At 62.0% G+C, this 23901-nt stretch overlaps 2 protein-coding genes across 10 annotated transcripts in view; one reads left to right on the top strand and one right to left on the bottom strand.

Annotated features, from left to right (window-relative positions):
• GTPBP1 (GTP binding protein 1) overlaps positions 1 to 7988 on the top strand; it is a 28432-nt gene extending 20444 nt beyond the window's left edge. For 5 of the 6 annotated variants that reach the window (XM_036296649.1, XM_036296648.1, XM_036296653.1 and 2 more), the window contains 6 exons: positions 309 to 453; positions 587 to 769; positions 1488 to 1623; positions 2176 to 2354; positions 3025 to 3225; positions 4026 to 7988. In XM_036296649.1, coding sequence (XP_036152542.1) covers positions 309 to 453; positions 587 to 769; positions 1488 to 1623; positions 2176 to 2354; positions 3025 to 3225; positions 4026 to 4118 — 937 coding nt within the window. In that variant the 3' untranslated portion in view covers positions 4119 to 7988. The remainder of the gene's footprint in view (positions 1 to 308; positions 454 to 586; positions 770 to 1487; positions 1624 to 2175; positions 2355 to 3024; positions 3226 to 4025) is intronic. The other variant, XM_036296650.1, reaches the window with a different exon arrangement.
• Positions 7633 to 23207, bottom strand: SUN2 (Sad1 and UNC84 domain containing 2). Of its 4 annotated transcripts, none has more exons than XM_036296644.1 (18): positions 22980 to 23207; positions 19957 to 20115; positions 18949 to 19133; positions 18535 to 18672; positions 17969 to 18064; positions 17481 to 17574; positions 16836 to 16906; positions 16269 to 16393; positions 13916 to 14170; positions 13467 to 13544; positions 12956 to 12999; positions 12294 to 12459; positions 11763 to 11984; positions 11565 to 11649; positions 11067 to 11182; positions 10800 to 10967; positions 10351 to 10443; positions 7633 to 9141 (listed from the first exon to the last, which is right to left on the bottom strand). In XM_036296644.1, the coding sequence occupies exons 2-18, from the start codon at positions 20076 to 20078 to the stop codon at positions 9028 to 9030; spliced, it is 2172 nt and encodes a 723-aa protein (XP_036152537.1). In that variant the 5' UTR covers positions 20079 to 20115; positions 22980 to 23207; the 3' UTR covers positions 7633 to 9027. The 4 variants fall into 4 exon arrangements, with proteins under 4 accessions (XP_036152537.1, XP_036152539.1, XP_036152538.1 ...); XM_036296646.1 differs by lacking the exon at positions 22980 to 23207 and adding an exon at positions 22298 to 22591; XM_036296645.1 differs by lacking the exon at positions 22980 to 23207 and adding an exon at positions 21461 to 21806.
• Between the last annotated feature and the right edge of the window lie 694 nt (positions 23208 to 23901).

Genomic DNA, 23901 nt, shown 5'->3' on the forward strand with positions numbered 1-23901 from the left:
ACGCGGGCTGTTTTCTCCATAATGGGAAAGGGATTGAGGGCTTGAAGCAAGCCTGCGTGTGCTTTAGGAAGAAGCAGTTCTGAGTGCCTGAAATGGGGCAGCGGTGGAGGGACAGAGAGGAGGGGGGCGATTTTAGAGACAAAACTGAGTAAGAGGAGAAGGCCTTAGAGCCGGGCCAGAGGGGAAGAGCCCTGGGAGGCGGGTGAGGGGCAGTGGGGCCCTCCCAGGAGCCCCCCTGCTGCTCCCATCCTGTCGGCCAGGCTGGCCTCCTGAGCTCCTGTCTTTCTTTTTATTCACCCTCCACGTAGGATGTGCCCGATATTCCAGATCTCCAACGTCACAGGCGAGAACCTAGATCTGCTGAAGATGTTCCTCAACCTCCTGTCCCCCCGCACCAGCTACCGGGAGGAGGAGCCGGCGGAGTTTCAGATTGACGACACTTACTCTGTGCCGGTGCGTGGTGCGTGGCTTCCGGACGAGCAGGGCGGGAGGCTGGGCGGGCACTTCCCACAGGGGGTTGGGCTGAGTGTGTGGTGGAAAGGGGCTGAGTGGGGAGAGACTTACGGGGCCAGGGTCTTCTCTGCAGGGTGTGGGGACGGTGGTGTCAGGGACAACACTCAGGGGCCTGATCAAGCTGAATGACACGCTGCTGCTGGGCCCGGATCCTCTGGGGAACTTCCTGTCCATCGCCGTGAAGTCCATCCACCGCAAGCGCATGCCTGTCAAGGAGGTGCGGGGCGGCCAGACAGCCTCCTTTGCGCTGAAGAAGGTGAGCGTCGGTAATACCCTGACTCCCCTAAGAGTCCGCGTTTTACTGGGCTCGGGCCGTCTCCATCCTCACGGCTGCTCTGCAAGCCAGGGCTTACTGACCTCACCCGCAGAGGAGGAAACGGAGCTGAGCCCGCCTGAGACATGCCCAGGAGTGCGCAGGTGGCATGTGCTAGAGCCGGGACTTGAGCCAGGCCTGCCTGCCTCCTGCCACCCTCCAATCCTGAGCAGGGTGTGCTGAGCTCCGTGAGGTCAGACAGGCATCTCCCTGCTGTGCTGAGGGCCATTGGGGTCCATGCCAACTCCTCTTCCCATTCCACCTCCTTCCCCAGGAAGGGGTGAGTGCCAGCTCTAGGATCACCTACCTTCTCCGCCAACCAAGTTAGCCAGCAAGATGAGGCTGTCTCTATCCCCCCAGCAGTCATGTCATACTCGCCCTGTTCCTCCCACCATTGCTCCTGCCTTTGCCCTCATCACCCACTTAGCTCTTACCCGTCCTTGACGGCCCAGCTGAAATGCCGCTCCTGCATGACCCTGAGTAGCAGTGTTTCGCTTCCCCAGAGCGCTAAGACCTGCCTGGAAGGCCCGTGGTCCGGTGCAGTGAGGGCAAGGCTGAGTGGGGCGGTCCTCATTCCCAGAAGGTCGGCTAGTCCTTGGGAACCAGGAGCTGCAGCCCCAAGGCACATTGTGCCTGAGTCTGGGGATCCTCTTTATTTCAGATTAAGCGCTCATCCATCCGGAAGGGAATGGTGATGGTTTCCCCGCGTTTGAATCCCCAAGCATCCTGGGAATTTGAGGCCGAGATCCTCGTCCTCCACCACCCCACCACGATTAGCCCACGCTACCAGGCCATGGGTAGGTGTCTAACGGGGCTGCCAGCCCAGGAGCCCCCCACTCTAGCTCTCTACAAAGTGCTCCAGTGACCTGAACCCACAAGTTTCAGCTCCATCCAAGAGGTCTCCTTCCTGCTTAGTGATGCTCCCTTTTCCGCCCACGAGCTGTAGCATTTATCAATCCTGCAAACAAACCGAGTGCCGGCTGTGTGCCTACTCAGTGTCTGCTGAATGACACGCTGAGACCAGGTGTTGCCAGGTGCTGGGGACAAAGGCCAGGTAGGCAAGGGCCCTGCCCTCGGGAAGCCAGCAGGTTAGAGAGACACATGCAAACATAGTGCCCTGAATTCAGGAATAAGGACCATGGTCCCAGGGACAGGTGAGGTCTAACAGGAGGAAAAGGTAGGTGAGTTCGAGGCACGATCAGATCTCAGTGCAGCCTCCATTCACTCGGCTCCCCTAGGCCTCCCCAGGTTTAGCCTGCGCAGCTCAAGCATATTTCATGCTTTCACTCTGCCTTGCCTGCCCTGAGGCTAATGGTGGCGCGAGGTATCTGACCTGGCTCCCTTGGCAGTGCACTGTGGGAGCATCAGGCAGACGGCCACCATTCTGAGCATGGACAAGGACTGTCTACGCACTGGGGACAAGGCCACGGTGCACTTCCGCTTTATCAAGACCCCCGAGTACCTGCACATAGACCAGCGGCTGGTGTTCCGGGAAGGCCGCACCAAGGCCGTGGGCACCATCACCAAGGTATGGCCGGGCAGATCTCCCCTGCCCCCAGCAGACACCAGGGTCACTGGCCCGCAAGCACAGCAGGTGCTTCTGGAGAGGCCTTGCGGGACCTCCTGACCGGCTGGGCCAAGGCCAGTCCCTGCCTCGGGAGAGCTGGACCAGGGCATTCCTCCTGGGTGATAGCCACACGTCCGATGTTTCGGCTGCTGGGATAGTCACTGCTGGGGCCTGAAGTTAAAACCTGCCCCAGACTCTGGTTCCGAGGGCCGCAAGGTCCTCAGGCTGGAGATGCAGTTGATGCTCTGAGGAGTCTTAGCCCGCCTGGGAGCCTGGAGTTCAGCTCACCAGGCTCCGGCAGGCAGGGCCCCGTCTGGGAGCCTGGCGTTCAGCTCACCAGGCTCCGGCAGACAGGGCCCCATCTGGGAGCCTGGCGTTCAGCTCACCAGGCTCCGGCAGGCAGGGCCCCCTCTGGGAGCTGGGCTGAGTGGGAGGGGCTGAGGATCCCTGGTTGTGGGAAGAACAGCCAGAGCAGGGACAGGATGGAGCTCTGGATGGGGAGAGGACACCTGGGCGCTCCCAGGACCAGCCAGGCTGGGAGTGAGCAGTCCCTGAGGGCGGGGGAGCCGGCCGCTGAGCTGATGGCTCTGCCTGCTGCTCCAGCCTCATCCTCACCCCTTGGCTCCTGCAGCTCCTCCAAACCACCAACAACTCCCCAATGAACTCCAAGCCTCAGCAGATTAAAATGCAGTCAACGAAAAAAGGCCCCCTGACCAAACGAGAAGATGGGGGCCCCCCTGGAGGGCCGGCCGTAGGGGTGCCTCCCCCTGGAGATGAAGCGGGCTCTCTGGGGGCTGCACAGTCAGCTGCATCCAGCAGTCTCCAGCCAACGGTGAGCATGCCTCGCAGCCGTCCTGGACCCCTGACCACCTCGGGCGGGTGCCGGCAGGGCGATGGGGTGTGGCTGTCACAGAGTCAGTAGGGGTGACGTGTGAGAGCCCCGGCACAGGTGCTTTCTGAGCATGCGCAGTTGCCTCTGAAGGCACTGTTTTTCAAACTTGGAGGTGCGGCCTACATAGAAGCAGTTTAATTGGTCCTGATGAGCATTTGAGAGTTTGCCACATTTCAGTTTCCCGTTGCCAGTAAGAATAAATAGCGTTTGTGTGTGGGGGTGAGTGTGCCAAGGTCCAAAAGGTTTGAAAATCTGCCGTAGAGGCTCTCCTGTGCCCCCTCCCCCAACGTGACCCCTCCTGAGGGGCCGGTGGCCTTGGCCCTGTGTCACTGTGGCTGTCACTCAGCACCCCTGCCAGCTCTGTCCCAGGTTCCTCTCAGAGCCTTTCTCCAGCCGACCCGCCTCTGGAGAAGGAACCTTTTGCTGCACCTGTTCTTTCTGTTCTCCCCATCGCTTTCCTCTGGCTCCGTCATTCCCTTTCCCTTCCCACCATCAGTGGTGGCAAAGCTTGGTTCCTACTTCCTTTGTGCTCCTCCGAGCACATACCCTGGCCACGTGACCCACCTGCCCCGCAGGCCGGCAGAGCAGGCCCTTGCTCCATCTGACCAGCAGAGCCGTGCTCAGGCGAGGCTGGGACCACACTGCCTGCCCTTCATCTGCTGCCCCTGCTCCTCTGCTCCTCTGCTCCCCTCCCCTGCCCCCCTGGCCGCTGCTTCTCAAGCTCCTCCTTTCTCTTTCAGCTCAAGCCCAGCAGTGGGGGCCGGCGACGAGGGGGCCAGCGTCACAAGGTGAAGAACCAGGGGGCCTGCCTGACTCCTGCCAGCGGCTGCTGACTTTCTCCTTCCTACCCAAGGGATCGTGCTCTGGCCACGCTCCATCCGATGGGCCAGAGCAGCCACCACCCTCCCCAGGCCACGGCCGGAGCCTCATCATTCCCCAGCCCTGGTTCCCGGGGCTCTAATTTATAGCCGAGGACGACGGCAGACTTCTGGAGCACTACCATCTCCCGCCCTCTTGCCCGCCTTCTTCCTCACTCAGTCTTTGTACATCTGGGCCCTTAGTTTTTATTCTTTTTATTTTCTCTCTCTCGCGTGCGTGCGTGTGTGTGCGTGTGTGGGTGTGTGCATGGCCACTCAGGGCCCTGGCAGTCTTTCTTCTCTTCCTTTCCTCCTCCATGGCTGGCCCCGGCCTCCAGGAGCTGTCCGTCCATGTGTGTGTCTGTGAGAACCTTTAGGGGCTGTCGGGAGCTGAAGGGCCTCCCTCCCAGTGCTGCTCTGTGCCCGGAGCCCTCTCTGGAGCCGACCTTGGGGCGGGGGCTGCAGGTATAAGTGCTGCTGCTCCGTCTCAGGAGCCTCCTCCTGGGACTCGGGGCTTCTGGCAGGGTCAGCAGTGCTGGCTCCCTCTTTTCCCTCCCTCTCTTCCCTCCCTCTTTCTCCTTAAACCCCCGAACAGGAATGCCAGAAGCTCTTACATTGTAACCTGTAGATGGTGGAGGGGAGAGGCGATTGGGTTGTCGGGCCCTCCCTGCCCTTCCCTCCAGCCCGTGCCACTGACCCAAAGACAGCTGGTGGCTTTCCTTCCCGGGACAAGCCTGTTTGCCTGCTGCTCAAGGCAGCTCCTCTGCCACCTGCTGAGCCTCCCAGGCTGCCTTCTGCCTGGACCTTGAACCTTACTGGGTCTTGGGGCCCTGATGACCTAGCCGGTGTCGCCTGCTCAGGGTCCTGCTCACTAGCGCCTCCTTTTGGCGGGGTGTGGGGTGTTCCTCCGAGCCAGGCTGGGAGGGGAACCCCTCCTTCCCACCACAGCTCCACCACATCACCCCAGCGTGGCTGCTGCAGGGGCACAACAGGGAATGGCCTGAGCCCCAGGTTTGGAAGCCCCGGTTGGGATAGGGGGAGGCAGGTGCAGGCCCCGCGGAGCAGGAAGCCCGGAAGAACTGCCTGGGGCGGGGGCGGGGCCCAGAAGGCAGCGTGGGCCCTGAACCAGCCTGGCTGAGCTGGGACTGGAGCCCTCAGTTGAGGGTGCACTAACAGGCAGAGATGTGTCCTGGCCGGGACAGACACCCAGCTGGCTGGGTCCTTCCTCAGCCTTGCCTCCCTCTTGTCCCCAACCCCTCTCCTGTCCTGCTCCCAGACTGCTGGTCCTTCACTCCCCTCTCCCAGCTGTTTCTAGTTACCACTGGCCCATGGCCACAGACTGACCAGACCAGCACACAACATGAAAGCTTGTCCACGTTGACAGGTGGAGGAGCTGCCACTGAGAACACTGGTGCCCTGCCTGCCCCAGCCCCAGTCTTAGAGAGCAGGGCAGGGAGGGCAGCCCAGATTCTGGGAGGCAGGCGTGGCCTCACCACCCACGCTCTCCCACCAGCTCTGACACAGGACAAGTTGCCAGACTTCTCTGGACTTCAGTTGCCTCCTCCCCAGCAAGAGGTGAATGCCTCCGGGGGGTCAGAATTTATTGAGGATGTATGTGAGGCCCCATGTGCCCAGCACGCTGCGTGTACCCACGCTGGTCCCCAAGGCCATAGCAGAGGCCCCGAGCTGGGGGACAGGCTTGAGAGAGGTGGCATGGACATGTCTGGTGTGGCTGGGGCTGTGCCAGGTGTCTCCCTCACTTCATAGTCTGAGGGAGGTGGCGTTGGCGCCATTGTTCTAGGTGGGGACACAAGCTCAGAGGCGCAGTGCCACCAGCAGGCGGGGTCTTCCCACCCTGGCCCTTGGCCCAGCCATTCCCGCTCAGCTGTGTCCTTTGGCCCCTCCTGTTCCTTTGTCTCCTGGCGGTTTCCCTCTTGCTTTTTGGCTCATTCTGCTTGCAGGGCTGCTGCCCACGGAATCCTTGGTAATCAGAGGGCTCCAGTGTTGAGCGCCCTGCTCTGTCCCCTTGCGGGTGCTGTGGAACTGGTATTTCCCTGGGCGTGGCCATGGTAGACGTGGTTTTGTTGGAACTTTTCGGCCTCTGTGAGCATAACCACTGGATGTTAGGAAGCCGTGGCCGCCACCTGGCCTCTGTCCTCAGATGCTCGGGAGGCTGGTTCGGATCCGTGTGGCCACCGGGCCACACCTGCTAGCAGGGCAGACCGAGTGCAGCGTTTCACTGTCCTCCACGGGGACGACCCGAGTTCCCTGTGGGTCTCAGCCTACCAGCTCCATTTGGAACAGAACACCAGCCCTTTTGTAGTTGATGAAGAATAAAGTTGTTAATCGGATCATCTCAGTGGCAAACCCTGACCCTTCTGTGTGTGTGGTAGGGGCGGTGGCATCTTAACTCCGTCACACCGCTGTTCTGCGGACTGGCCCCGGCACAGCACGGGCAGCAGGACTGTGACGTGGGCGGGGAGTGCACGTTGGCTTGGGGCCAAGGGGCGTACCACAGGGAAGATGGTGTGAGTTGTGCCGTGAGGGGCCAGTAGGATTTGAACGTGTGCAGACAGGCAGAGGGTATGTGCCTGGTCCGAGGGCGAGAGCAGAGGCCCCAAGCCCTGTGACTGTGGTAAGTTCCAGGGACTCGGTACTGCTCAGGGCTGTCTCCTTTGTTGAAAAATGGTGCTAGTTGCAGAGCAGGTGTTGAGTGGAACCGGGAGAGAAGTGAGCAGTCAGTGGGGGACGAGTCTTGTGTAGGACTAGCTCTTTCCTGGGACCCTAAGCTGAGGGGATCTGAACTGGCGCAGAACCTCTGGGCTGGATTTGCACTCCACCGGGCACCCTCTGTGGCACTTGACCCCAGCCCCTCCTACTGACCTGTTCCTGCCTTTATTTTCTCAGCTGTGATGGGGACTGGCCCTGGGCCAGGTGTCATGGTCAGACGAGGCGTGTTGGAGGGTGCAGTGGGGGACCGCCCCTGGCCCTCTGAGCAGCTCGTTAGAGACACTGACTGGGGAGTGTTTAGGGGAAGGGCCAGGACCTGAGCCGGCAGCTTCTGGCTCTCAGGGCACCCACTTCCGTGTCCCAGCCCAGCCCAGACTCGGGGGCAGATGTCTAACTCCTGTGGAGAAGGACGCAGCCCTGAAGGCAGATGTGGTCATTAGTTAAGCAGGTAACTTGCTACCTTCTACTCATGTGGCTCTAGAAGATGCTTCATATGATGTCAGGGTCGGCTAATAAAGCCACCCCACTTTCTCCTGCCCATCCTTGAGCCCAGAATCACTGGGGCAGGGCCTGCTTAGGCCGCACCTCCCACCACAGCTGGGTTTTAGCTGAGAGGCCTGGGTTTCTAACTCAGGAGTAAGTCTTTGAAGCATTGTTTTGGCCAAGAATTCATTCTCGTTTTCCCAAAAGAAGATTCCCTGTGCAATGGCCAGATAAAAACCATGTATTCTCCCCCCAAAACACAAACAAAAAACAGGTATTCCATGAGTCCTGGGCATAATTTACTCTGCATAGGTATAAATTAGAATCTGGAGATAAGAAAAGAGCCCAGTGGCGCAGCATTTGTGACAGAAGAGCTGGGCAGAGGTGTGCGGGCCAGCGCCGGAGGAGCACAGGGTGGCCTGGGGCCTGGCCTTCAGCCCCGCCCCGCCCCGTGAGGCTCGGCCCTCGGGAGGGCGCCTGCCTGCATGGCAGCCCCTCTTGGCATCCGGGTTACACGGAACTGAAATCACCCAGCACCCCACAGAACGGGGCTAGGAATCAAGCTCTTAGCTTTTCAGTTAAAAAAATGACCTTGAAAAGTGTTTACATAATAACAGCAGGGCCAGCTGAGGCGAAAAACCCTGCCTCCCACCCCTGCCCTCCCCTCACCCCCACCCCCCATAGAAAAAAGCCAGAAAGGAAGCGACTGAGCAAGAGCTGGAAGAGCCCTGAGGGGGTGCTGAGGGTGAGGGCCCCTGACCCAGGGGCCGGATTGAGATGGGGCACAAGTCACACAGTCCTCCCACCATGACACCCTGAATATCACCCTGTCATCACTGGGCCACCAGGGGAGCCAGGGCGTCCTCTGCCTGCACCCTTTCAGCTGGCCCCCGACGCACCCTGGGGGATGTGGCAAACGTGCTAGGGACAGGCAGGCCCCACTCCCGCATCAGACGAGCAGAAACAACTAGTGTCCGCAGCAGAGGGGCCCCTCCGAGGATCCCAGGAGCTGACCTAGGGTACAAAAAGCCCCACGGCCCACCTCACGCCAGGACAAGCACAGTGTATAGAAGCCCTTGGAGGACCCTGTGGGCCAAGCTCCCCTGGGTCGATGGAACTGGCTTCGGCAAGAGCCCAGCCACCCGCTCCCAGGAGCTGCCTGCCTGCAGCCCGTCCCAACCGGAACTGCGGGCACCCTCCTCCCATGGGGCCTCAATTCCCTGCCCCGAGCCCTAGCTTGTGCCCCTGTGGCTTTGGCATGTGCATCACACACCACACACCTCCCAACAGAGCTTCCTGGGTGCCAGCCCCTCCGCCGTGGGCAAGGGGCAGTCAGTCAGGTCTTGCCCACGGCTGCTGGACGTGTCCACGCGTCACCTCCCCTGCCTCTCAGTCCCACATGATATGCTACATATGTACAGCCTCCCAGGAGGGGAGGCAGACCCTGGCGCCCGGCGTGAGAACGAAGGATGGAAAGGTTGGAGCCAGCTGGGCCCTGGGGCTGCCGCTGCTGGGAAAGCCCGGCACATCTGTGTCCACTGGGCAAGGGCTCCTGCTCCTGGAAGTCAGTGCGCTGATCAAGCATGTGGGGAAGCGCAGGGGTGCTGCTCCCCAACACCCGGAGAAGGGGGTGTGGCGGGCCTCCCCGCTGGCTGGCAGCAGTGCGGGGCGCCTAGTGGGCGGGCTCCCCATGCACCCTGAAGCGGTAGATGCAGGTGTACTCAGGGTGGCCCCAGTTAGTCAGGATCCGCAGCTCCACCACCTGGTATGTGGCCATTTTGGGTTCCTGGGTGGAGAAGAAAGAGGTTACGAGTGTCGGAGCCCTCAGCCCTCACTGGCAGCAGGCAGGCGGGAGGTGCCACCCCTCGGGCCAGGCCCCCTGCCCTGGGGCCTCTGAGACCTGGACTTCCCAGCTCCTGTCTTCAGACCCTGCAGGAGTGTCCAGCTGGTGGGCCAAGGGGCTCCAGAGGCCTCCCACCGGGGCCACCCCCGGGGCCACGGAAGAAAGGCCTGTGGCTGAGCACCGGCCCATTCATCCCAACCGACAACCCACAGGAGCGCCTGGTGACGGCGGCACTGCCCTCGTGGAGTTTGCGGCTGTGCTGATGTTGGGAAAGAATCCCTTTTCTTTGAACGAAGCAGAATTTCTTTTCTTTCTCAAGTTGCCATCAGGCCTCTGTCTTCTATGCTCTAAAAGCCAGTTTTTGAGGCAGCTTTCGATGCCCAGCACAGTGCCTCCTGCCCTTCCTCTCCCCCTCCAGCCTCCTGTCCTCCACCTGCTCCTACAGGCACAGTCTACACACACCCTGAGAAACCCCGGCTACTCCATGGCTTTGTTATCGCCTGGAGCTCACAGCCCAGTCTCCGTCAGGCCCGGTGACAGCTCCACGGGACCGCCGGACAGGTGCCTGCCCCCGTCTGCATTAGCCTCTTGGCTGCCCTCCCCACCTTCCCCTTCCCTATTGTGTCCGCCACCTCTCCATCCTCCGGGTGAACACCGATCATCAACTCTGGCTTGCTTTCCTACAACCACTTCCCGACTCTCCCTGTCTCCAGGCTTGTCCCCGTGGACTCACCATGTACACGGCCACAGTGATATTATACTGCACATCATACTGTCACTTCTCTGCCTAAAACAGCACTGCCCACCCCCTTCCACCCCCACTCCGAGGGCTGAGACTCTTTGGCCTGGTGTCCAGGCTCTCTTCCTGCCACTGGCCCTTCGCCTCACATCCCAACCTCACGCTAGTGTACTCCGCTCCACCCCTGGGGGAGGCTGCAGGTTCCTGGGCCCCCGCAGCCCCAAGGAATCAGCCTCCTGGGGGAGCTGGGGCTCTGCCCTTCTGGGAAGTTGCTAACACAGCTGTCTCTGTTCCATGCCTCGGGCTGCAAGAGGGCAGGCGCTGTGATTTCCTGTCTGAACCCGGGGCCTGGCACAGGGTAGTGGGCAGGGAAGTGAGTGTGCCACCTCTGCTGGCACAACACAATCCTGTACCTGAAAATAGAATGTCTGGATGGGCTCCCCGTCCTGGTTGTAGGTGAACTGGCCAAGAGGCGTCCCCTCCTGCTGCAGGTCTTCATCAAACCCCTGGGAAGAGCACAGGATGAGGCAAGAGCTGCTCCTGGACACGCGCCCGGCCACCGAGAGTGCCTCTCTCCGTGCCCACCGTCCCCTCCCCCCTGGTGGGCTGCAGGGGACCTGAGCACCGGAAACAGGCCGCTGTGGGGTCTGTGACAGACAAATCGCTTCATTCCTTGGGCCTGTTTTTCCCTCCGTAGCCTGAGACAACTGGGATCGAAGTCCCATTTCCCACCCTGGCCCCATCTCTTCCAGATCTGCTCCCCGTCCCCAGCCAAAGAATGACCCCCAACTTTATCCTCAGTAAGACCCCCAGGCCCCCCTGCAGCTCGCCTCGGGCCCGCACAGGGGGGATAGATACTCACAAAGACAGCAAAGTCCTTGGGGGCACTGGAGATGGTGCTATTGGGTGACAAGGACTTGGGCACATGCTCTAAGGTGACAGCAGTGGGGCGGATGCGCGCAGAGAGGCGGACCACGGCAAAGCCCTGGGGCCCCTGGAAGGCCCAGCAGTTGCCTGGGTGCACATCTGGCTGGAAGGGAAGAGCCGGGTCAGGGCAGGGCTGGGGACAGAGCCGCCCCAGCTGCAGAGGCGACTGCTCAGGACACTGCTGTCGCCGCCTGGTGCCTACCTGGAGGATGACGCGGGGCGACTGGGAGTGGTACCACAGGGGGATGCCGAAGAGGCTGAGGAGGGCCGTCTTGGTCTCATAGGTCTCGGAACATCGGGTGCTGATCACACTGGCCCCTGACCCAGGAAAGAAAGGAGTGTGGGGGCCTGGGGCCTGGGGAGCAGGGGAGGGAGACCAGACAACCAGCTCAGCAGCCAGAAGGACCCGCTTAAAGGGCTAAGGCCGCCCGAGGGGGGACCACTATTGCCCGTGTCCTCTCTGAGGACGGAGGGCAGATGCCCAGGCCCAGCCTGCACACCCAGCCCAGACCACAGGGCAGCTATAAACAGCCTCATCCCAGCCAAGGATGGCGCCGGCACGTCGCAGGCCTTTGTGGTGAGTTCGGGGTTGGGTGACGTCTGATGAGCCCTGCTTGCCTCGCACACGGCTGCTCCGGCAGATGCCAGCGGCCAGTGCGGGGACCAGGGCTCGGCTGCGGAAGGAGAGCGGCGCACGCACCTCCGGACTCCAGCGCGTAGTCCACCATCCCGATGCGGTCCTCACTGTAGCGCTTCAGGGCCTGGTTTACGATGCGGTGCACCTCCTAGAACAGGCACCAGAGCAGGGGTGACGGGAGGCAGACGGCCACCCTCGGACCTCCCCTGCCGGGCCCTTCTGTGCTTGCACCACGCTGGGTCCCAGGGCATAATTTCTCACCTCCTCTGTCACCCCGATCACGCCTTCCTTCTGCAGCCTCAGCCCCACGCTGGCCACCGCCTCCCTCGTCGACTTGCCCTGCATCTCGGCCACGTGGCTGAGGATCTTGCCCTCCAGCTCCTGCAGCCGAGCCTGCATCTCCTCGCGCTGAAGGAGCCCCGAACGGGCCCCCCCACCTTGGACAAGGAACTGACTGACCCAGGCAGGGAACTGGGACTCCACCTGGGGACCGGAAAGAGGTCTCACTGTGGAGGCCGGCAGGGCAGAGCCTGGCTGGGGAGAGAGGCAGGGAAGGGGTGCAGGCCTGGGAGGGGAGGGCCAGCATGTGCCTGCTCGGGCCACACAGATGAGAGAGTTATGAATGACCCCTCCCTGTCTCCCAATACAGGAAGACAACATCTGTGTCAAGTCCAGGGCCAGGCCCCGTGGGACTAAGGCTGCAGGGGCAGGAAACTGTCCCCTACAGACGCCAAGGACAGATGGTCTCAGAGGGCGGGTGCTCAGCAGGGGACCTGGACGGCTCGGACTCACGTCATCCCGCACGGCCTGGAGCTGCTGCGGCAGGAGGCCCACTTGGTCCGCCACCGAGCTCTGCTTCAGGGCCAGGGCTGCCAGCTCCTGGCGCAGGCCTGCCAGCTGGCCCTCCAGCCGCCCCAGCTCCTTCATGGAGTTCTCCCGGAAGGACTCCTGGGTCATCCTAGTCCCAGAGAGAGGGGAGTGAGCCTTGGATGCGGGGAGAACAAGAGGACCCCTCACTGGCTCCTGATGGGAGGCGCGCCCATGCACACAGGCGACGCAAGGCTGCTCGGGGAGATCCTGGCTGTGAGCACAGCGCCAGGTTGGCCTGACCCAGGGAGCTCATTCCTGAGCCCAGATCCATCCTTCACTCGGCCTCTGCCGCTCTCCCCGCCAAGAGCAGATGTCCAGGGCAGGGGAGGCAGCGTGTGAGGGTGTGCAGAGAAGATGGTGTGTCTACGTGAACCCACGAATCCCAGTCTCTTGCCGTGCCCACCCCAGCCTCCACTGCCCTCAAGCACAGGCCTCAGCACAAGGTCCTGACCTGGCTTTCAGCCATCCCTCTCTCTGCTTAAAACAGTCAGAACTGGCTCTGGGGCGCTGCTCCCCAGACCTGCCTGGGTGGGAGGCAGCGGGCAGGGGGAGGGGCAGGCCTAGGCCAGACGGCAGCCCATTACCTGTGCCACTCGGACTTCAGCTGCTGGAGTCGGTCCTCAGACTCCTGTTGCAGGCACAAGGGAGAAACGCGCCATGTCAGGCTCAGAGCAATTGCCTTTCGGGATCTGTTCCCTTTGGGGTGTCTTTGCCTAACCACTTCCCTGCCCCAGGGTCTCCCATCTGCTCCAGCAAATGTCAAACTGGCCTCCGGGTCAAGGTCCTTGTGCGGGTCTCACCGGATCTGGTGCCCTTAAGCATTCATACACTCACTCACTCACTCAGCACGCCAGACCCAACACCACGGCCACTTGACTGTACCCCTCCTGTCCCAGCAGCTCACAGTGTGTCCCTGGGGAGCATTCCAGCCCAGGTGGGTTCAGTTCAAGCAGAAGTCAGGGGACTCCCCCAACCCCCCGCCCCCACCCCACCCCATGTCTACACAAGTCCTTCGGGCGGCCAAGGTGCTCCCTCGGCCCTAGAACGGAGGTTGAGTTGAGTCAGGGCCCATGTGGCCCCAGTGCCCAAGCCCACCTGGGAGGCCCGGACTATCTTCTTGAAGAGGTCTTCTGCGTCCTGCTGGTGCTCTGCCCTCAGGGAGACCAGCTCTTCCTGTGGGCACAGCGGGAGGGCGGGGTCTCACGGAGCTGCGCTCAGAGGGCCCCTAACCACCAGTAAGTGGTGTGAATGCAACCCAGTCCAGGCCTATTTGATGGCACCCTCAGCTCCAGCCTCTGCCACAGTGCTTCCTGGGAGCACTGCACACCCACGGGGTGCCGGGCACTGTAATCCATGTGCTCCCAGCGGGCAGGGGCGTGGGTGCAGACAGGAGAGCGTCCGTGTGAAAGAGGAGGACACTGAGACTGCCTCTCGCACGTCAGGGTGCGCAGGGTCCCCCCCCCCCGCACCCCCCCTCCCTTCCGCCCACGGTGTCACCCCCAGGCGGCACTCAGCTCTAGCCGAGACCACAGCTCCCCCCGCACCTGGATCCGGGCTGCGGTGTCCCTGCGGAAGTCCTCCTTCAGGGCGGCCTCTCGGCGGCTCACCAGCCCCTCCAGGAGCTCCAGCGTGTCCTCCTGGCTCAGGCCGCGGCCCCCGCCCTCGCCGGCAGCCCCCTGCCGCAGCTCCAGGCGTTCCAGGCGCATGGCCTCCTTCTGCCACGCGGAGGAAAACTCGGCGGCAAGGGCTTCCAGGCGCCGCTCCAGGGAATGCACCCGGGACAGAATGCGCTGCTCAGCCTGCAGGCGGGGGAGAAGCACAGAGGGGAGAGGCCTGCAGCCACAGTGCTTCCTGGACCGGGAAGGAGCCTCAGACCCTGTGAACACTGCCCCACAGGTGGCAGCAGCTAAATGGGTTCGGTGGGCGTGGTGACAGCGCAGCACAGGGTACGGGACACACGGCGGCTGAGGGGTCTGATCCCCAAGGAGGGGTGCACGTGGGACAGGAGACGGGACACAGTGCCCTCCCAGGAGAGGGTCCGAACGGATGGCCACAGGGGGCTGGGTGAGCCCACCCCCTTCCCTATCGGTGCACGTGTGCCAGAGCGAGGGGCAAAGAGGCTGAGCTGACTGTCAATGGCTCCCACTTCTTCCGTCGGTAACTACGGCTAAAAGACCACTAATCTCAAAGGCCTTTCTTTTTCCTCTTGAACTGGACGCCCACAGAGAAGACAGCATACAAATCATGTGGACCTGAGGGTGGCATCTGATAGCGTGCCATGAATTCTGAGAACCTTGTTGGCTTCACCACGAAAATCTTTGCCAAGAGAAAGCGTAACACACAGCCTGTCAACTACCAAACGGCAAGGCCACTGGGTACAGAGGTCAAGTCTGATTTTTAAAAATTCCACTTTTTTGGTATGACTCAAAAAGCAAACAAACAGTAAAAAGTCACGCTCGTAACCTCTGCCCCTCCACCCGGTGCCCGCACCACCCCCTCCCAAACAAGGCAACTATTTTTATTAGTGTCTTTATGCAAATGTAACTTTTTCTTTTCTTTTCTTTTATAAAAAAAGGTGGTCCTGAAATTGAATTGTATCTAATGTCTTTACTAATGATTAAAAAAGGAAGTTTTATAAATGCCAGAATGTCATCAAAGTAAACTCAGCAAGATACAACCAAAGTTAAATAACTGCAATAGTTTTAATTTTTCATTGTGGCCCTCAGGACCTGTGCACACACCGGCTGGTTATTGGTGCACTTCACAGACACACACACACGCACACACACATATGCACACACGCACGCAAAACGCACACGTGCACGCACATGCACGCAAAACCGCGGGCACACACATATGCGCGTGCGCACACATACACACACACATACACGCACGCACACACACACGCGTGCACATACACACACGCGCACACATACACACACATGCACACGCACAGGCACACGGACTGCAGGCTCTTTGAGGGTGCAGCCTGGGCCTGTCTCCTCTGCCCCTGGCAGGTTGCAGGAGTGGCCCCTGTCCTCCCGGGGCCGCAGGTGCACCCGTGGGGCGTGGCCGGGCAGGTGCCTCCATGGAGAAGGGGGGCCTGTCTCCTGCTTGAATCTAGACTGGCTCTGGGTTTGCTGAGGCCAACAGGATGTGGAGGACGCTAGTTCCAGCCGAGACCTCGAAGGGCCTGGCCTGATTCTGCTCTTCTGGAACCTGCACGGCTGCTGTGAGAACACAACCGGCCTAGCCTGCTGGACAACAAAAGCGCGGGGAGCCCAGCCGCCCGCTGACCCACCAGCCATGTGGAGCCCAGCCAAGGCCAGCCTGTCCGTGCTCGGACCAGAAGGGCCAGGCAGGGGGCCCACAGAGTCGTAGCTAGTCCAACGCTTGTACTCGAAGGCACGAATTTTAGGGGACAATTATCTGTGCTAATAGACAACTGACCAAGATACCACCTTATTCATAGAAGTGCTCAGTAAATATAGGATGGGGCAAAAGTAGGTTTACAGTGGTGAGTACACGAAACACAGAGTTTATTTTTGTATTATTTATTAAGTATTGTGTTATTTTCATACGAACAACTGTAAACCTGCTTTTGCCCACCCTGTACTTGTGAGACTGTGGGAAGGAACACAGCGATAAGACGACTTGTCTGATTCCTGTCCTCCTGTTTCCTGTGTTTAGGACGGTGGGGACCGTGGGGCAGTTCTGGGTCATATCTGAGCCGACTGCCTCCCAATACGTCCACTCCGAATGGTGGAGAAAGGGGTGCCCAGGGGATGAGGGCGCCCCAGCGAGGACGGCACCTCTCTCGGCTGTGTGCCAAGTACAGGTGGGCCAGTCCACGTGCAGGGAAACCAGCGGCGGCGGGAGCCGCGTTCAGGCACTCACCTGGGAATGTGGGGCGTCTCTGGGCTCCCACACCTCATGCTGCTGGCTGCTGCCCTTCGCTGCCCACCAGGAAACCAAGGTGGGGTGGACCGTGTGCAGGCCGTAGGGGTAGAAATTCCAGGCACCTGGACACAGGCGAGAGGCTGGTTACCTGGCTGGTTACGAAGGCGCACATGCTAAGGGCTTCCGCCTACACAGGTGCCCAGGCTCAGAGAGGACCCAGGAGAGCCAGACAGGTGTGGCCTAGGGCTCTGGGTGCAGGTGCCCAGGCTCAGGGAGGACCCAGGAGAGCCAGACAGGTGTGGCCAAGGGCCCCGGGCGCAGGTGCCCAGGCTCAGAGAGGACCCAGGAGAGCCAGACAGGTGTGGCCTAGGGCCCTGGGCGCAGGTGCCCAGGCTTGGTCCGACCCATTCGTCCTGCCTCCTTCCCTTTCTGGCCGGTGATCCCATCCCTCTAGTTTTCAGCTCTGCTCAGCACTGCCTCCGCCCCAGTGCCCTGCACCGCTGGCTCCGCAGCCCCATTGGGCAGCTCTTGTCCTACCGTCCCCTGGGCGGCGGGTCAGCTCACCGTAGGTCAGGCCAGTCAGGAGCAGCAGCAGCAAGAGGAACCACAGGAACGTCCTCAGGGACGAGAAGCGCCTGGACCGGGGCGGGTGGGGCGGGCGGGGGAGGCGGACACGTCAGAGGCTCGGGCCTCTCGCTCCCCGGGAGTCCCTGAGATTGTTTCCGAGTGCTCAAGTAATGGGGACAATGAGGACCCTGTGGATCTCACTGATCTTATTAAAAATAAGCAGTGGGTCTTTAAAAAAACTAAAATTTTCATGTACAGAGGCCCCCTATGCAAGCAAACATAGGAAAAAGTATGGAACTCCTTAAACAACGTTTTCTTTTTAGAAAAATGGGAACGCTTTTCTCGGTGCCATGAATCCATCCTCGCCCTCTTCTCAGCACAGCTGGCCCCCCTCCAACCAGGATACAGCCAGAGGGACCCTGACTTCTGGCCTCGATCCTCTTCCTCAGCTAACTGCCGGATCCCAAATCCCAGCACAAACCCACAGCCTCAGGCAGCTCCTGAAGTTGAGGCGGACCCTGGGGTCCAGGTCGCCACGGGGCCGGAGCTAGAGCCAAGGCCCCACCAGCAGGAAGGGGCCGGGCTGGCCTGAGACTCAGCCTGGGACTTTCTGACTCACCGTCCAGGAGGGGTCTCGCTCACCTGGTTAGAACGAAGACGTCGAGGAGGGAGGCAGCCGTCGTCAGGCGGTACCAGGTGGTGCCGACCCACCAGTAGAGGAGTCCGAAGAGCCGGCCTGGAAGAGGGGCCATCAGGCCTAAGTGCCACCCCGAGGGGCAGGGCCTGCAGTCGTGGCTGCAGAGCACCCCTCTTTCTCCCCCTGCGGTCCCTGCCTCGCCACACCCCTGCCAGGCACCTCTGTCCTGGTCGCTGGCCACCAGTCCCTCTAACCCCCCCACCCCCCACCCACTCCACCAGCGCCCTCCGCCCTCCGCTCTGCGCCACAGCCGCTACTGCCCTTCCAACTGCGAGGATGTTCCCATGGCTCTTGGCCCCTGTGATTATTCTAGAATGAGCTTCCCCAGTGGTCCTACAGCCCCTCTGGGTGGGCTGGACACCCAGGAGAGATGGGTGAGAAGGGGCTGCTGTAGGGAATGGAGACAATCGTGCACGGAACAGCCAGCACCCACCTGGGAAGGTGACCACCGTCCAGAAGAAAGAGCCTGCCCGCGAGACCGCGCCCCTCAGCCGTGAGCCGGAGCCCTGCTGGGCTGCCTGTGAGTACCCTGCAGGGAGGGAGCGGCTGTCTGTCCTCTCAGGAGAGCCTGGGACGGGCACTGCCTGCCACTGTCTTCTCCTTCAGCCGGTGCACTGGGACCCCGGACCATTCTCCATATCCCAGTGCCACACAGGCTGGCACCCAGTCGGCCAGTAAGCGTCTTCCCATGAGCTCCCTGCCTGCACCCCTCCCCTCAACCACTGTTCAGACCAGACCCAGGGGCCATGCACCTCCTCGCGTGCAGCCGTGGGAAACGCTTGCTGGAAGTGAGCAGACAATGGAGTTGACCTTGACTCTAGGCCTAGTGGGGCAGGGACGGCCCATTGTGTTGGGGGACACCCCAGGCTGGGGTTCAGGGCGCTACAGGCACAGGAGGGACGCCAGAGGGTCTGCGGGGGCGCCTGCCCGACACCAGGCTCCCTCGAGCTGTCAGGGAGCCCGGGCGGCGGTCCTGGAATCCGGCTGAGTGTCGCCTACCTACGTAGTCGTCCTCAGAGGAGTAGCCGGAGGAGGACCCCGGGAAGTCCTCAGAGAGCTTGGCCCCCACCAGCCCGTTGATTTTGCTGCTCTCGGTGTCCCCGGTGCCTCTCCTCCTCCTCACCGGCAGGTCCTCACCTGCGGAGGGAAGAAGGCGGGGTTCTCCTGGGCAGAGATGCCGAGGAGGGGACTTGGGGAGCCCCGGGGGACTCCCTGGTGGACTCTGTCCTTGGCCCCGCCCGGGAGGGTGAGCTGGGCCCAGCCCCTGTCTCCTGGGCTCGGAGCCGCCACGTGGCTCCTCTATCATCCGCAGGGACCTGGGAGCTGACGCCTGGGAGCCCCCCGCTGGCCCCGCGGGGTCAGGAACCGGGTGAGGGAGCGGGAAGCAGAGCCCAGGAGGAGGGTTCCACTCACTCCAGTAGGCGCCACTGTGCAGCTGGTCATCGAGGACGGAGCTCCGGGCCAGGGAGGCGGCCCGGGGGCTGCCGTAGTAGGACTCCCTGACCACGGACTCGCTGTAGTAGGTGTGTGTGTCCGAGGGGCCCAGCTGGGGCGTGGGGGAGAGGCGCTTCGTGCTGCTGGGTTTCCTCTTCACGGTCCTGCGGCGTCAGCCAGGAGGGAAGGGGAAGGTGAGCCAGGTCAGCAGGAGGCTAGGCAGCCGGGCCCCTCCTGCAGTGAGTGGGTTGGCCTTGTTGCTAGGCAACTAACAGCCCCAGGCTACAGGCCCGCAGAGCAGAGCACAGGTAGCTCCTCGGCTCCCATTATCTCCCCATCTCACCAGCAGGGAGATGGTCAAGGTGATGAGTCAAGATTCAAATCTAGGTCTCTAACTTCAAAGCCCGGCGGTTTTTCTCACGCCTCTAATGATCAGTAATTCCTACAACCCACGGAAAACCCAGACAAGCCCGACCTGCCTCCAGGGGCCGCAGGGGCTGTCTGAGGGCTCCTGTCTGCGAGGGGGGCAGGATGAGGAGGGCCCCTGTCTCACTCATTTCCTGCTGCCCTGGGACCACTCCCCTCCTCGGGGCTTGGCTGCCCTTTCTGAGGCCCTGCCCGCGGTGAGACACAGAGTGCAGGTCCGAGTGCCGGTTCCAGGGGGCATGACGGAGGCCTGCCCTCACAGCAGCAGGGGTTTCCGGCCTGGCTTTTTCTTGAAGCTGCCTCTCCCCACTTCCTGTTCTCTGAACATGAGGCCGTGGCCTGGCTTACAGGAGGGGGAAGTGGTACTCATCCTGGCCTCCTCACAGGAGTGGATGTCCCCTGGCCTGGACATGGGCGTCTTATCTCTGCCCATGAAGGTCACAACAGGGAGAGGCCGTGCAGGGATGCCCAGCCCTCTGCTCTGCACAGCAGCACGATCCACGGGGTGGGAGGTGGGGGGTTAGGGGTAGGGGTTGGGGGTGGGGGGTGGCAATCCCCTACCGGAAAGGACTGTCCTTAAACAGGGTGCTCTGGCTCCCCGCCACTGAGCTCCCGCCACTGCTGCTGCCACCGTCATCATCCCCCTGGGAGTAGCGGGTGAGGCGCTGGCTTCGACGAGACATGATGAGGTGGGATGGGGACCCTTCCCCTAAAGAGAGTCTTGGGAGAGAAAGGAGGGCCGGTGAGGCTTGGGGCTGTGGTAGACCCTACCTGGCAGAGGAGAGACAAAGCATTTTCGCCTTCAAAACAGCCTTCGATGTGGGAGACAGCCCTCCCCACCCCCTGCAGCCCGCACCTGCCCTGGGCTCTCTCGGTGCCAGGCAGCCTCTTTCCACCAGATTTGCTAATTTTCAGTTTATCTGTCACTGAGCTCCGTGAGAGCCAGAACTGTCCTTCCGCAGCCGTTGGCATGTGGCACACGAGAGGCACAGGCGATGCTACAGGAACGTCTCAATCACTGTGGCCTGCACAGACCCCCAGCCCAGCCGCTCCCCTGCACGCCTCTCCTGAGAGCAGGGGCCACTCCCATCCTCGCCGTTTCCCGGGGGAACAGGCTTTCCTTTTCTTTCCTGTAGCTCTACTCATGGGCCAGGGCCCCAGACTAACTGACTCCAGAGACCCTTTCCCGCCCCAGCCCCCTGCACTCTAACAGGGGCTGTACGCTGGGTCCCCTCAGCTAGTTACTGTGCCGCCCCATCAGGACATCTCGTCGTCATGGTGATGATAAAACACTCAGTAAATGCCTCCTAGGTACCTGGCTCCTACAAACCCATTTCTGATCCTACAAGCAAGGGAGACGTCATTAGTGCCATCGTGCAGCGGAGGGGCCTGGGACACAGCTGATGGGTGACTTGCCCACAGCCACCCAGGCCCTAAGTGACTGAGCCGGGTTGTGAGCTCAGATCTGACGGGTGACAGGGCTGGCTCTTTCCACCCCACCGTGTAGTGTTCAGGTCGGTTCAGGAGTGTGGTGTGCGGCCCCAACTAGTGTCTCTGTAGCCTCAAATATGTTCCGAACAGGCTGTAGATAAAGTTGTTACACAACAGATATTTGTTAACAAACTAACAAAACGGGCAGTGGAGCAGCAGTGTGGGAACCAAGGCTCTGGAACTGATGACGCAAGGGAGGCCCGGGAGAAAGGCCTGGCAAAAGGTGCTGCTCTGCGCTGGCCGGCTTGGCTCAGTGGAAAGGGCGTCGGCCTGCGGACTGGAGGGTCCCGGGTTCCATTCCGGTCAAGGGCATGTACCTCGCTTGCAGGCTCCGGCCCTGGATGGAGCGTGTGCGAAGGCAACCAATTGATGTGTCTGTCTCTCTCCCTTCCACTCTCGCTAAAAATCAATGGAAAAATATCCTCAGGTGAGGATTAACAACAACAACAAAAAGAACAAATGTGAGCTCTTTAAAAAACAAAGAAACACGTGTGGCCCTGCCACCCGAGGAGGACTAATAAGCTCCAGGAACCCAAAATCAAAATCCCGGATTACAACGTGGAGTGTCACCTACCACAGCCGCCTCTGCCAGCCCGTTACAGCCCCGGCGACCTCGGCCCCCTCGAGAGGGCCTGGTCCTGGACACCTGCTCTCCCTTCCAAGACTCCTGGCTGCGGTTTAAATGACTAGTTCTCTCTGACACATCCCGACTCAGGCTACGGAAACCAGAAGGTCTGGTCAGCCCAGCTGGCGGATTCTGCAAAGTCCTCTTCTGAAAAGCAAGCAGCCTCACGTCCTGGCCTCCCTGGCGTCTTCGCGGTGGGACATCTACCTGGCGTCTCCCTCTGGTTCTAGCCGGGCTTGGCAAAGGGCTGCTGGTAGGAGCCGAAGCAGGAAGTGGGCCTGGGTTCTGGTCTCTGTTCCACTCCTTATATGGTAACTCCCTCCCCTACTGCCCTCCCCACCTGAAGCTCCAGCTGCCCACAGCCCCTCCTCTTAACTCCCGCCCCACTGAGTGGAGGCCTCCGCTCTGGGGTAGAAACAAAGCAATGTGTTTACACAATACTGAAGGCCGGGCGGCGAGAATATACATATTCATATGGACATGGGGGGGGGGGGGCGGGCTGAAAACTGTCAGCGCCTGCAGCCTCCCGAGCGCCGGTGGCACGCTGGGACCACAGAACAGTGTGCAACTGAGTTTTCACCGGAGGAAAAAGGTCAAGGCTCCTCCTCCGAAACAAAACCGGAGATGAGCCTCCCGACGCTCCAGTCTTTTGCATATGAGAGTAGACAACGCCCCCAGCACACCGGGCCAGGGAAGAAACCGCCGCTAAAACACCCCTCCCCGCTTCTGCGCTGAGCCACATCCTTCTCTCAGCGCCACCTTCCTCCATGCCCGTCACAAACTTACAGGACAGGATCTGCCCCGTGTTCAGACTTGACGCAGATCTCGGATCTCTCCCGCGGGCCATTTCCACGCGGGGCACGCCCCGGGGCCTGGACCGCTCCAGGTGCCCCCCTCCCTGAACCGTAGGGATGTTTACACGCCTCCCGGCTTCTCTGCTCCAGGTCGCACTCCCGCCCCCTACTTGTCTGGGCTCTTTTTAGAACTCGGCCAAATGGGCTGCTCCTATTCCGAGTTGGGAAAGGCGGAGGCCGAGAACTGCCTGTCCCTGGACGCTGCCCGACTGGCACGAGAACATGGGCACTGCCCTGGGCCGGCTGGAGGCAGCCGGGTCCTCCCCCTCCTCCTCCCGGAGGTTCTGCCCCGGGAAGTCCCGCCTGGAGACATCCGCCCTCGGGGGGCCCAGGGGGCGGCCAGCCCTGGGGGCGGGGACCCGCGGCGGTGAGTCAGGGCGGCCCGGGCACCGCGCGGCCCCTCCCGACGGGCCCAGGGGCGGGCGCCGGGCGGGGCTGGAGCCGGGCCCAGCCTGGCCCGGGGAAGAAGCAGGCCAGGAGCTCGGCCATGGCCGGAGCGGCGCAGGGATGACCCGGGGTCAGGCCGGGCCCGGCGCCCGCGGGGAGGCGGACAGGGCCGGCCACCACCCTCGCCCCGCGCGTCTGCCCGCCAGGGGCCCCCGGCCGGCTGTTACCTGCTGTTCCGCGCGGGGCCGGCCGTGCGAGGCCCGCGCTGCCACCCGGGCGCGCCCCCTTCGCGTCGGGATCCCGGTGCGGCTCTCGGTGCGGGGCCCGGGCGCAGGGAGCGGCGGCGCGGGACGAGGTCGGCGGGCGGGAGCTGCGGACAATGCGGCCCGAGCACAACTGCGCGGCGTGAGTGGGGCCGGGCGGTGCGCGCGTGGCCGAGTGTGTATGTGTGCGCCTGTCTGTCAACCCTGACAGGCCGCCGCCCATTGGCTAGGCCCCGCCCGCCGCCCCGCCCACCGCCGCCGCCCATTGGGCGGTTTGAACACAAAGGCCCCGGCTGGCCCCGCCCGCCGCGTGGGCCCCGCGGGCCGGGCGCGCCCAGTTAGGAGTCCGCGCGTGGGAGACGCGGGCGCGAGGGCGACGTCTGGGCGCCGAGGACTCGGCTGCAACCGGCGGAGGGGGCTCGGCCGGCTGTCGCTGCGCACTTGCCTCCGGCCCCGTGGGTCCCACACCCGAGGGCTCCCTCGCGCGCTGCACACCACGCGTGGCCTCCTGGCCGCGGCCTCCCGGCGCCCCGCCGGCTGACTCGGCATTCGGGACGCCCGGAGATCGTGGGCGTGGGTGGCGGGGGCACAGCCGCCGGGAGGATGGCCCGCGGGGTGGGGAGCAGCGGTGAGCCCTCCGCGAACTCTGGGCAGCTTGTCCCAGGCGCCTGCGTAATTGTCCTCCTGGCCAGGCCTTTCTACCCATTTTGCAGACGAGGAAACTGGCGCACAGAGGTTTTAAGTGATTTGCTTCAAGTCACACGGCTAGAAAGAGGCAACACTGAGATCAGAAGACCCTCTTCACATCCAAGCCCGTGTTTTCCGTTTTTGGTTGATTTGGGGGTTCAGACACGCAGGAGGCTCTGCCACCGCCCGGGCTGCCCCG

Source organism: Myotis myotis, unplaced genomic scaffold (assembly GCF_014108235.1).
Source record: "Myotis myotis isolate mMyoMyo1 unplaced genomic scaffold, mMyoMyo1.p scaffold_m19_p_3, whole genome shotgun sequence".
Taxonomy (NCBI): domain Eukaryota; kingdom Metazoa; phylum Chordata; class Mammalia; order Chiroptera; family Vespertilionidae; genus Myotis; species Myotis myotis.